The sequence below is a fragment of the Pristis pectinata genome, chromosome 6 (assembly GCF_009764475.1).
Source record: "Pristis pectinata isolate sPriPec2 chromosome 6, sPriPec2.1.pri, whole genome shotgun sequence".
NCBI lineage: Eukaryota > Metazoa > Chordata > Chondrichthyes > Rhinopristiformes > Pristidae > Pristis > Pristis pectinata.
In genome coordinates this window covers 97352289-97363772 of record NC_067410.1, presented here as the reverse complement: position 1 = coordinate 97363772, position 11484 = coordinate 97352289, and the positions used below count along the sequence as shown (strand labels likewise).

Sequence of the window (11484 nt, the reverse complement as noted above, 5' to 3'; positions counted from 1 at the left end):
GCCCTCAAGTTTTAGACTCCCCTGCTCTGGCAAAAAGGATAAAGGACCCCTTTATCCCTCTGCTAAGGATAGAAGATTTCCTTAATTGAAGGACATTACTGAACGAGCTAGGCTTTTAAGCTAATCTAGTAGCTACCATGGTTACTTTTACTGACAGCGACTTTTGTTTTTTAAAAAAAAAATCAAGGTTTATATAATTACTTGATTTAAAATTTCCCAGCCACCAGGGTGAGTTTAAACTTATGTTTCTGGATCAATGGTCCAGGACAGCCTACTAGTCCAGTAACTTAACCACTACACCACTCTACCCCAATTCCTGGATGTTTTGGGCCAGAGATATTGCCCTTCATGTATTGGTCAAGTAAGCACAGGTGTGGGTGGGAGGGCAAGGCCTACAAAATCTGGCCCATTGTGCTCGGCAGCAAGCTGACTACGAGGGATCAAGCAACTGCAGTTGCACATGGACTTTGAAAACCATGACTTCCAAGTCTCTGAAACTTAACCTCATGTTGTGCCAATGTCCATTACATTAGAATACATTTAAAAGAATAACCTCTAATAAAGCAAAAATTTACAAGAGAAATGTTTAATTTTCTTCTTTGAAAGCATTCTTACAAGGTGTTGCAGAAAACATGGTTCCAGGAAGAGCAACGTTATTTCATCTCTCTTTCTTCCAATACAAAAGCCAAGAGTTTAAAATAAACATTGGTTGCATTACAAACTCACTTTAAAACTCTGGGATCCAATTATACCAAATTGAAAAGAAAGACATTTCTAAATCAGGAAACTTGGCAATGCCACTGTAATTTTGCCACTCAGATGTGGTTAAAGAAGGAAACCCTCTGACTGTTGTGCTCCAGCTCCAGTCAAGCTTGGATCAGTTTCATTCAAACCTTCTTTCCCCTGACCTACATTTGCAAGTTGCCTCACTGAGTACATATCGTGTTTATTGAATTGAAGTGTAATATTAGAAAAAGATTCATAAGGCACACATCATTTAACATTGAAAAGATAATTAAAGAACTTTTACTTCCCACATTAAAGGTTGCTTTGAAAAATAAAATGAATTGGTTTCTGCCAATTGCAACCAGATCTAAAACTTATGATTTGTAATTTTAAAGTAAAATTTAGACCTGAATGAGGAATAGCAACAAGAAAAATAGCTATAAAAAGTGATTTTTTTTTGTTTCAATATTACACAAACTAATCAGATGCAACTATCATATCTGATAATTGGCACTTGTAAAACAATTTTTACTGTTATTTTCAAACACAGTGTGGCAGATCAAACAGATTCCATTTATCTTAACCCATTCTGTAATCAAAACAATCTGATATGAAATGAACAATTTCATTTTTGATTTAACAAATGTGTTTGTGCTAACAAGTAATGGATCATGGTGATACAGTGATTCAGTTTGTGCATGTAAGAACTTAGTTCAGTTTTGCATTTATCCAAGGAAGAACAAATTTAATCCATGCACTAAATTGCTTGCATAGGTAAATTACACCAATTAGTTTACCAAGTTGCAGTGCAATACTCACTTTCCTAATATCCATACATTGTGAAATATCTTTATGTTCTGCAGTCTATACTTTTCTCCAGACAAAGCAGAGTATTTCCTTTTGCAAATCATATAATAAATGCAACAGAATGATTAAATACAGAGTTATATGGCCCACTTTAAACAGCACTAACTACAGCAGATGGAATATTCACAATGAAACATTAAACAGTACATGTATATTTAAGTTTAAGTATTTAAGTATAATGTTCCTTTGCACTTACCTTTTAGTAGAAGGTGTGGATCTATTTCCTGTGTCCTATTCAATTAACTACTAAGATTACATTAGAGGTTGCAATGATTCTACAAATGAAGGCTTATGTCAATCAGACTGTATGCAACGGAACAACATTCAACTCCCAAAGAACAACAAACAGTTAATCAAATAAATATAATTTTTGTTTCCTTAATTAAATATGTTTGTCTTCTTTTTGATACATTCCTCTGTAATTCGATGTACAAAGCAACCCAGGACTACAACATGGTCCCTGCACTCAGAGGCATGCTCACGGCACAGATCCTCAAGTAATCAAGAACTGGGACATGTGTGTTTAATGAATCCAAGATCAGATTTGTATTCCTGCACAAATTTACTGGAGATGAAGATCTTAGAAATCATTGAGTTAAGTGTGCTAAACAAATCCAAACTTTTCTTTCATTCTTCTCCAGCTTGGGAGGAAACAACAGTAGGGACCATGATTCTGTGTTGGTAGTAGAGAGCTGAAAGTCTGACAGTTAGTACTGTTGGTCTGACTGTCTCACTCATTCCCTTTGAATGTGGCTTCTCTGCTGTCAGTGCAGATTTGCATGTGGTACTGGAACCTGTGATATCTTCAAACATTGTTAATACCAGTAATATCATAGTTAAGGATAAGACAGACCATATCAGTTTATCTCACCACAACCCCTCCCCAAACCACACACTAACCTAAAAACATCCTGCAATTTCCCCCTCTCACTACAGCATTTAATTGTTTCTTTGCAACATCTAGTTGTTGAAGTGTAACCACTTTCCTCAACACCAGTGCCCCGCAAGGTTGTATCCTCAGCCCCATACTGTACTCCCTATGCACTCACAACTGTGTGGCTAAATTCCGCTCAAACTCCAATTACAAAGTTTGCAGATGACACCACCATAATGGGCCAGATCTCAAGCAATGACAAATACAGGAAGGATATAAAGTGCCGAGTGGCATGGTGTGCTCAATGTCGCAAAACAAAAGAGCTGCTCATTGACTTCTGGAAGCAGAGTGGAGTTCACGTCCATCTGTAGCAACAGTGCTGAGGTGGAGATGGTTGAGAGCTTCAAGTTCCTAGGCATAGGTATCACCAACAATTTGTCCTGGTTCAGCCAGGTAGATGCTGCAGCCAAGGAAGAACACCAATGCCTCTACTTCCTCAGAAGACTAAGGAAATTCAGCATGTCCCCGATGATTCTTACCATAGAAAGCATCCTGTTCGGCTGCATCACAGCGTGGTATGGCAACTGCAATTTCTTGTAGTCTTGGGCAGAGCAGAGAGTTGTTAACGCAGCCCAGTTAGTCACTCAAACCAGCCTCTGTTGACTCCATTCACACTTCCCACTGCCTTGGAAAAGCAGCCAACATAATCAAAGACCCCTTCCACCCCAGTCATCCTCTCTTATCTCCCGTTGGACAGAAGATGCAAACGCTTGAGAGCACACACCAGCAGGCTCAAGGACAGCTTCTATCCAGTTGTTATCAGATTCTTGAACAGACCTCTCATGCGCTAAAAGATAAACTCTTGATCTACCAATCAACCTCGTTATGGCCCTTGTGCTCTATTTGTCTCCCTGCACTGCACTTTCTCTGTAACTGTAACACTATATTCTACATTCTGTTTCTTTTTACCACCTCGATGTACTCATGTATGGAATGATCTGTCTGCACGGCACGCAAACAAAAGCCTGTCACTGTATCTTGGTACGGAATAAACCAATTCCACATTACTAGTCAGCCTAGCAATTAACTTTAAGTGTTGAACCCATCCATGATGCCTTAGTAAACATACTTCATTTGTGGCACAAAATGGCTTTCACCACTCTCATGAGAAAACCTGTATGACATAAGCTTTGCTTCATTGAGTGTAGTTTAGTTTGGACACTGATTTCAACTTGACTTTTCTGATCAAGATTCACAAGTCTTAACATCATTGGATATAATTATAAAAGTTAGGTTATGTGTTGTAAAAAAAACAAGAGTTTGTAACAAAATATACCTGGATCCTTGATTGCAAAACACAAACATTTTATATGAAAACTGCAAGAACTGTGTAGACAGTAACAATATGCATGAGGTAAAGGCATAATAGAAGATGACAGCGTGGAATGAGTTGATAATCATCTGGCAAATCTGTTTATTCTTCGCTGCCTTATTTCCTCTTCATTCAGCTGTTCTGGATCCCCAAAACTGTATGGTCTTCTGCCATCACCATGGGCCCCTGAAAACACAAAAAGATGAAAGTGACTTAGATTATAATTGATACTGACTTGACTCACAGCATATTTGCTTTAAGGCTTCCAGAGTCACTTGGGTTAATTACCACTTATACCAGCTTCCATTACTAGTAACTGACTAGAGTAGCCAAAACCATTTTTCTACTTGCATAAAGAACTAAAGATATACTTTTAAAAGGAACAACATAGTAAGGGTACAAAATATGCATAATACATGCATATAGCTCTTAATTACACAAGGAAGACAAGAACATTGGAATTCAGAAATGAGAAAATGATTTGTAGTTAAAGAAAAGCCTTTACATTTATGATCCACTTCTCCCACTGCCCAACTTTCCCATGCAAAAATACAAGAATTTTCACCCCAAGCTGCTGCAAAACAGACAGTCCTTCAACTTAGAGATAAGTGGAAGTGACATCCAACATAACACCAGAGGGTGATGTTGCCAGATGAACACAAGGTCAGTCTCCTACAGGAAGGAGGAAGATGAACTCTCTGCTCCAGCTGGTGGAGAGAACACAAAGGAATGAGAAAGAAGCAAAGGAAACTTACTGGGTGATTTCATTTGCTTAAAATCTATTGGGACGCATAGCAAGATAGAATTAAAGTATAAATTTGGTCCACTTAGACTGCTTCTAACAACAAAAATTTACAGCACAGAAGGCAGCCATTTGAAGAATTTGTGTCTGCTGACTCAGAGATTCTCCTCCACCGATTTAATTACTTGGATGGTTGAATAATCACAGGTGACAAATGCAGGAAGAGCAACTACAGGTGATAATTTCCTTGGACCAATTCCTGCCTCACCACACGTGCAGTGGAAATCTCTTTTACACGTGCAGATTCCCAGCCCATGTAATTTCTCCCAGATACTCAAACATCAAAGTACGAAACCACAGGTTTTCCATGCAACAGCACTTAACACCAACTCTTTGCAAACCATAAGTAACATTGCCATAACCTCAAAAAGACTGGAATCATATTGTTCCATATTATCTGGGTACGGTACCATTATGGTTAAGTTACTGGATCAGTAAATGCAAATGCACAAACTATTGAGTCAGACACACAAATTCAAATCTGACCAACACAGCTGAGGAATTCAAATACATGTAATTAAATAAATCTAAAATAAGTATTAAAAGTTTGTTTCAGTAATGCTGACCATTTTCAATAAACACTTATTTGGTTCACTAATGTCCTTCAGGAAATGATATTTGTTATCCTTACCTGGTCTAGCCTACATAAGAGTCCAAATCCAGCTTTTTCCAAGTTTTTTCCATCTCCGCTGCATCTGCTCTCAAGACGAGGCTTTCTGTTCCAGGACATCCAAAGTGTCCTCCTTTTTCAGGAAACGTGGCTTCCCTTCTGCTGTGGTTGATGGAGCCCGATCCCACATCTCCACTGTTTCTCATACTTCTGCTCTCACCCTGCCTCCCTCCAGACAGAACAGAGATAGAGTTCCCCTTGTCCTCATCTTTCTCCCATGAACCTCCACATCCAGGATACCATCTTCCATCATTTCCGCCAGCTGTAGGGAGATGCCACCACCAGTCACATCTTCTCCTCCCTACTCCTTTCCGCCTTCCGCAGGGACTCCATGGTCCGCTCATCCCTCCCCGCCCAACCCTCCCTGACCCCTGGTCCTTTCCCCTGCACTTGCAGGAGGTGTAACACTTGTCCTCAACACCTCCTTGCTCACCACCACCTAGGGTCCTAAATAGCCCTTCCAGGTGGGCAAAGGTTCATGTGCACATCCTCAAACCTCATCTACTGCATTCAGTGCTCCTGATGTGGCCTCCTCTACATCGGCGAGACCACGTGCAGACTGGGTGACTGTATCACAGAGCACCTATGCTCGGTCCGCAATGTCCATCCCGAGCTCCCAGTAGCATGCCATTTCAATTCCGCTTCCCATGACTGACCTGTCCGTCCTTGGATCTTCTCTAACGCCAGGATGAGGCCCAACGTGAACTAGAGGAACAACACCTCATATTCCACCTGGGTAGTCTACAACCCAATGGCATGAATACAGAGTTCTCCACTTTCCGGTAATGCTCCCCTCTGGTGGGTTGTTTTCCCCACTGCCCCTTCTGATCCTCCCATTTTTGTCCCTTCCCTCACACCCTCCAGCCACCCATCTTCGTCCCCCTCCTGGTTCCATCCACCCACTACACATACAGTTCACTTACAGGTCCCTGTGCCCCTCCTCCCCCTCCCCTATCTGGTTCTGGTTCCAACTGCTATTCAGCTCTCCCTAATGGTTCCTATTCTCACCTCCTTCATCGGTAGCCCTTTGTGTTTCTGCTCCAGCTGCTGTCTCCAACCTTCACACTCCCCTCTCCTCACCTTGCTCTATCTGCCTCTCCATATTTTTTTCTCTCTGTCCACCTCCATCTCTCATTCACCTGCCACTGTCTCCTTAACTCCACGCCTGCTCCTCTCCCCTACTTGCCTGTCACCCTACATCCTTCCTCAGTCCACCAATCACGCCAGACTCCTTTCTCACCACTCTCCTTTTCCTCTTCATACTGGCCATCTCCCGTTTCCCCTCTCAGTCCTGATGCAGGATTTCGAACCAAAACGTCGACGATTCCTTTCCTCCCACAGACGTTGCTCGATACACTGAATCCCTCCAGCAGATTGTCTGTTGTTCCAAAGCCAGTGATGTGGTTAAATCTTAAATGTCTTTTCAGTTCAGGGACATCCATAACCAATGAATGAAAAAAAATCCTACCTTTCCTTTTTGCATTGCCAGAGTTTTGACTGAAGGTTAATATAAAATCATGGCACATCTCAAAGTTATAATTTTAAAGCACCTAAAGCATAATATTGTACAATAGAAAGTAGAACTAGCCTTGGGTGTATTAACAACTATATTAGTTACTTGCACATATTTAAATGGTAAACAACTGACGTGCACTAACAGTACAGGCAAATGTACTACTTGTGCATACTAACATTTATCACAATTCAATATCAATGAGAGTAAAAATCTTTCAATAAGTGGGGAAAAATATTCTTACTTTTCCTTAACATTTTACTAATAAGTGCACATACACCAGACAAATAAGTACTGTAAGCACATGCCCAATACTATGTTTTTAAATAGAAATACAATTAGCTATGTGTGACTAATTAGTAATACATCAAACACCAGTCCACAATGTGCTCTGAAGCTTGTGGCTAATGGATCAAGTTACTATAAAGCATACAAGGGTCAGTTAATTTGCTTCTCCAGCCAGTGTAGTACTAACAGAGCCCATAAAAAGACTAAAAATCTAGTGCACATAATGAACATAATCCAAGCTGATTTTTTTCTAAATAGTAGATTGTACACATTACCACTTGTGGTAGAAGAAGTTGCACTTAGGTTGACAGTGGGTTGTTGTGTCCTAGACTCATCCATGCTGGTGATGAGTATTTCATCATTCTCCATAGCATCTTGTAGTGGCTTTGGTTAATCAGGTGATGTCAATAATCAAGCCCTTTGGCTTGCTCTTGTAGCCACAGGTAAGTGTGGCCGGTCCAGTCAAATGTCTGGTAAATGGTAACCCCCTAGGATGTTGATAGTGGGGGAAGAAATAAAGATCAGTGGTGGATTTTACCAGTGAATGCCAAGGATAGGTGGATTTCTCTCTCTCTCTCCCCCTATGGCCATTGCTTGACGTTGTGCAGTGCAAATGCAATTTGCCAGTAATCAGCCACTCAAACATTGCTTCATGGAGAGATCACTGATGAGGCACTAAAGATGGTCAGTCTTGCATTGCTCTGAGGAACTCTGCCCTGAGGAATCTGTGGGTCCAACAACCAGAATTATCTTCCTTTCTGTTAATTTCTTTTCATAGTGTCCCCTGCCTTCAATTTTACTTGATGTCAAACAGTCACTCACCTTATCTGTTATGAATTTTAGATCTGAGTTGTCCTAGCAAAACCCAAACCAAATTTTGACAAACAGGTTACTGGTAACAATGTCCTGATTGATAGAAGCTGACGGAGAGGTAATTAGACAGATGGTTCTATCCTGTTCTTGTCAACAGGACCTCATTGTCCATAATGCCAAAGTTGTAACTGCACGAACAGCTTGGCTAGAGATACAGCTAATTCTTGAGCAAAAGTTGTCATTGCCAATGACACGGCCATCAACTGATTCTGTAGTCTTTGCTGTATCTGGTGTTCTCATCCCTTTTTTGATATCATCTAAGGGGAATTTCACTGGCAAAAATTGGCTTATATGATGGTGTTAAGGCCACAACTGAACATGCACTCTGCACTTATGGCTGAAGATGTTTGCAAGTTCTTCAACCTCGTCTCAGATAAAATTACTGCAACGTAAAAACATTACATTTGTATTTTATGTTTCATCATCACATAAGTATTCCAGCTTTGTAAGTATCCTTTTATTCTATCACACCAAGAATTCCATTGTTTTCATTAAAATATGAACATTAAAAAGATGCACATCAATGCCCTGCCACACAAAAAAGCCCAAACTCACAAGTATTTAAGATGACAGTCAATATTTCCACCAGTTACATTACTGAAGACACATTCCTTCCACTCTTACACTCACAAAAGTAATGAAAGTAACTGAGAAATTTGATTCTTTGCTGGCCTGGAACTTTTATCTGACAACAATGGAAGAAGCCTGTGTCCATAGCACTTTCCATAACCATAGGAGTTCCCAAAATTTATCATCATATTGTTTGGGAGCCTGCTGCATGTGAGCCAGATAAATAGTTTTTCCTTCTTAAAGGCAGCAATGGCAATTAACCTCAATGGAAACCATTCTGCTTGTGTTAAAATTCTTCAAACGTTACACAAATCTTAAAGTCTCCAAATTAACAGATACTTATTAAATGCTGAAAGCAATGCAATATTGTGCCAAACTTTGTACTAAGTTTCCACTGATCAGTCCATCACATCACACCGTACGATCCAAACCACATCAGACATGACAAAACTAACCTCAACGGTGCAGTCCAAAAGTCAAGACCACAGCAAATCCTCCACTCTCTCCCCTAAAAAAAACTGCATACTTGAGAAGTATGTAGTATAGGTACCCTACTGGTATAATCATGATGCATCATAATATGAAAGCACTAAATGGGTAGTCATTGACTGAAGTACCGAAGAGGATTCACATAACTGCTCTACTAAAAGAAGTGCAATCAGCATGCATTAAAATCAGTAGAGAAACAAAGGACTACAGATGCTGGAATCTAGATGAAAAACACAATGATGTTGGAGGAACTCAGCAGGTCAAGTAGCATCCATGGAGAAAAGCAGGCAGTCAACGTTTTGGGTCAGAACCCTTCTTCAGGACTCAAGAAGGGTCCTGACCCGAAACGTTGACCACCTGCTTTTCTCCTCGGATGGTGCCTGGCCTGCTGAGTTCCTCCAGCAACATTGTATTTTGCATTAAAATCAGTGATGGGTGAAACAGACTAAAAAGATACAAAGATACCAATAATGGTAACTCCGATTCCACACCCAAGTTACTGCATTAGATAATTCATAAAATTGCACTACAACCTCCACTTTGATCCATATATATAGGATACTATCCCACATCCCAATACTATAGCTAAATGTTCTTACATAATTCAAAGATTTCTGACTGCACTCAGCAGATTTAGCAACAATATTCTCGATGCCTTCCTCCAAATCATTTATACAAGTTGTAAAAAGCCAAGGTCCTGCAACGATCCGTGACACCTCACTGTTAACATCTTGCCAATCAGAAAAAGACTCGTTTATGCCTACTCTGTTTCACAGGCCACGAAGCAACAAATGGCACATGGCTCATCTGTGTTTGATTAGGCCCCTCTCGAAGTTTGACAGATCTCCAAATCAACTTGACTGCAGCTCCAATTGTACCTTGCATTCTCATACAATGAAGCAAAAAACCAATTACTTCTCTCACACGTCCATCAGTATTTACAATAAATGAGAAACCTGACAGTTATAATGACTAAAATTTGGAAGCCAAACTTCTATGAAACTCAAGTTTATGAACACTTCTTATGGAATAGCATGGCAATAGAGATTTCCATGTTCCAACATTAAAAAAAATTCTGACTGGTTGTACCTGCGCTTTAATTCAAACTCTACTAAAGTGAGCTGAAAAAGCATGTTTAGGCCAGACAATCAATTTGATAAATCCAACCTTAGATCTCTTGCTTCTCCTGAGAAGTTAAGTCTCCAATCTTGGATGGAGTCAGAAAACACCAGGCTGACATTCACCTACCATAGATTTAGTTTTCCTTGCTTCCAAGACTGATTGCCCATTTAAACCAACAGAATAACAAGACCAAACCAAATTAATGCACCCTCTTGCCAAAAGATTGGTTTTCCAACAATCCCCCACAATATGCTCAATTAATCAACCAACTCAAGGCAGAAGCTCAACCTTGGGTGTTTCATTAATCAGATTTACATGCAAATTAAGTCTATAGAATATGATACAGTAATTTGCAGTAACAACAAAAATGTTGAGGATTTTTTTTGTAAACCAACATGAAAGCCAAATAAAAGTCATTGGAAGGACTTTTGTAAATATTTCCTTTCCCCCATTACTGGCTTAGATTACAACTGGGCACGTAAACAGATGACTGGCTCTCTGTATTCCACTGTAACCCATAAACAGTCACAAGAGGATCATTGAAGACAACTTCCTTGGACTTCCTTTCATCCACATGGGGAAAGCCCTTCATCTCCATTTATTGCTCCCAAAAACAATATTGTTCAGTTTGGGAAAACGTTGCAAAAACATGAGCACAGGCCTGCAGCTTGATGCTTTCAAGCCTCTCCTAATTGATTCTATTTATTTTCTCCAAAAATAAGAGGTGGGACAAAAACAATGTTAACCCGTTTCTAGGTTAAACAAGAACTATAGCAAAGTTAATACGTGATGGAAGAGTTAACATCTCTATACTATTATACATTCTTAGGTTAGAATAATCTGGATTTCATCTGAACGGATATGGAATTCCTGAGGCATTGCGAGTGACTTAAGAGTATGTATTGCTGGGTCTCCAGTGGAGGCCCTGTGTTTTGTGAGTGCAGTGATTAGATCCAGATGTTTTCTAGCTTCTTAATTAACAGGAATATATCTCTTTCTGCCAAGACAAAAAGGTTACTGTTAGCCACATTAAAAATATTCCTTTCACAGTAGTACAGGAAAACCCAATTTTTGATTTTTAATTATAAAAAAATATGATGTGCTTCACGTCAAAGCATGTGTTGTATATATAATACTGGGTCCACAACAGAGAACAAAAAAAAATCAAATGTAACCCTCCAAACCACGTGGAAGATTAGCATTTAAAAATTACCACATCGTTTCATGAACCTGGTTCTTTTCAAGAGCCAATATATCTTAATCCTTAGCCACCATAAACCTATATCCTATTCTCTATAATGCTTCCTAAATCAGAAAT

General features: G+C 39.8%; 1 protein-coding gene across 2 annotated transcripts in view; it reads right to left on the bottom strand.

Annotated features, from left to right (window-relative positions):
* Positions 1–570: 570 nt before the first annotated feature.
* Positions 571–11484, bottom strand: part of rhbdd1 (rhomboid domain containing 1) — a 61217-nt gene continuing 50303 nt past the window's right edge. The window contains exon 7 of one of the 2 annotated variants that reach the window (XM_052018803.1): positions 571–4025. In XM_052018803.1, the coding sequence (XP_051874763.1) occupies positions 3925–4025 (101 nt within the window). In that variant the 3' untranslated portion in view covers positions 571–3924. The remainder of the gene's footprint in view (positions 4026–11484) is intronic. The other variant, XM_052018804.1, reaches the window with a different exon arrangement.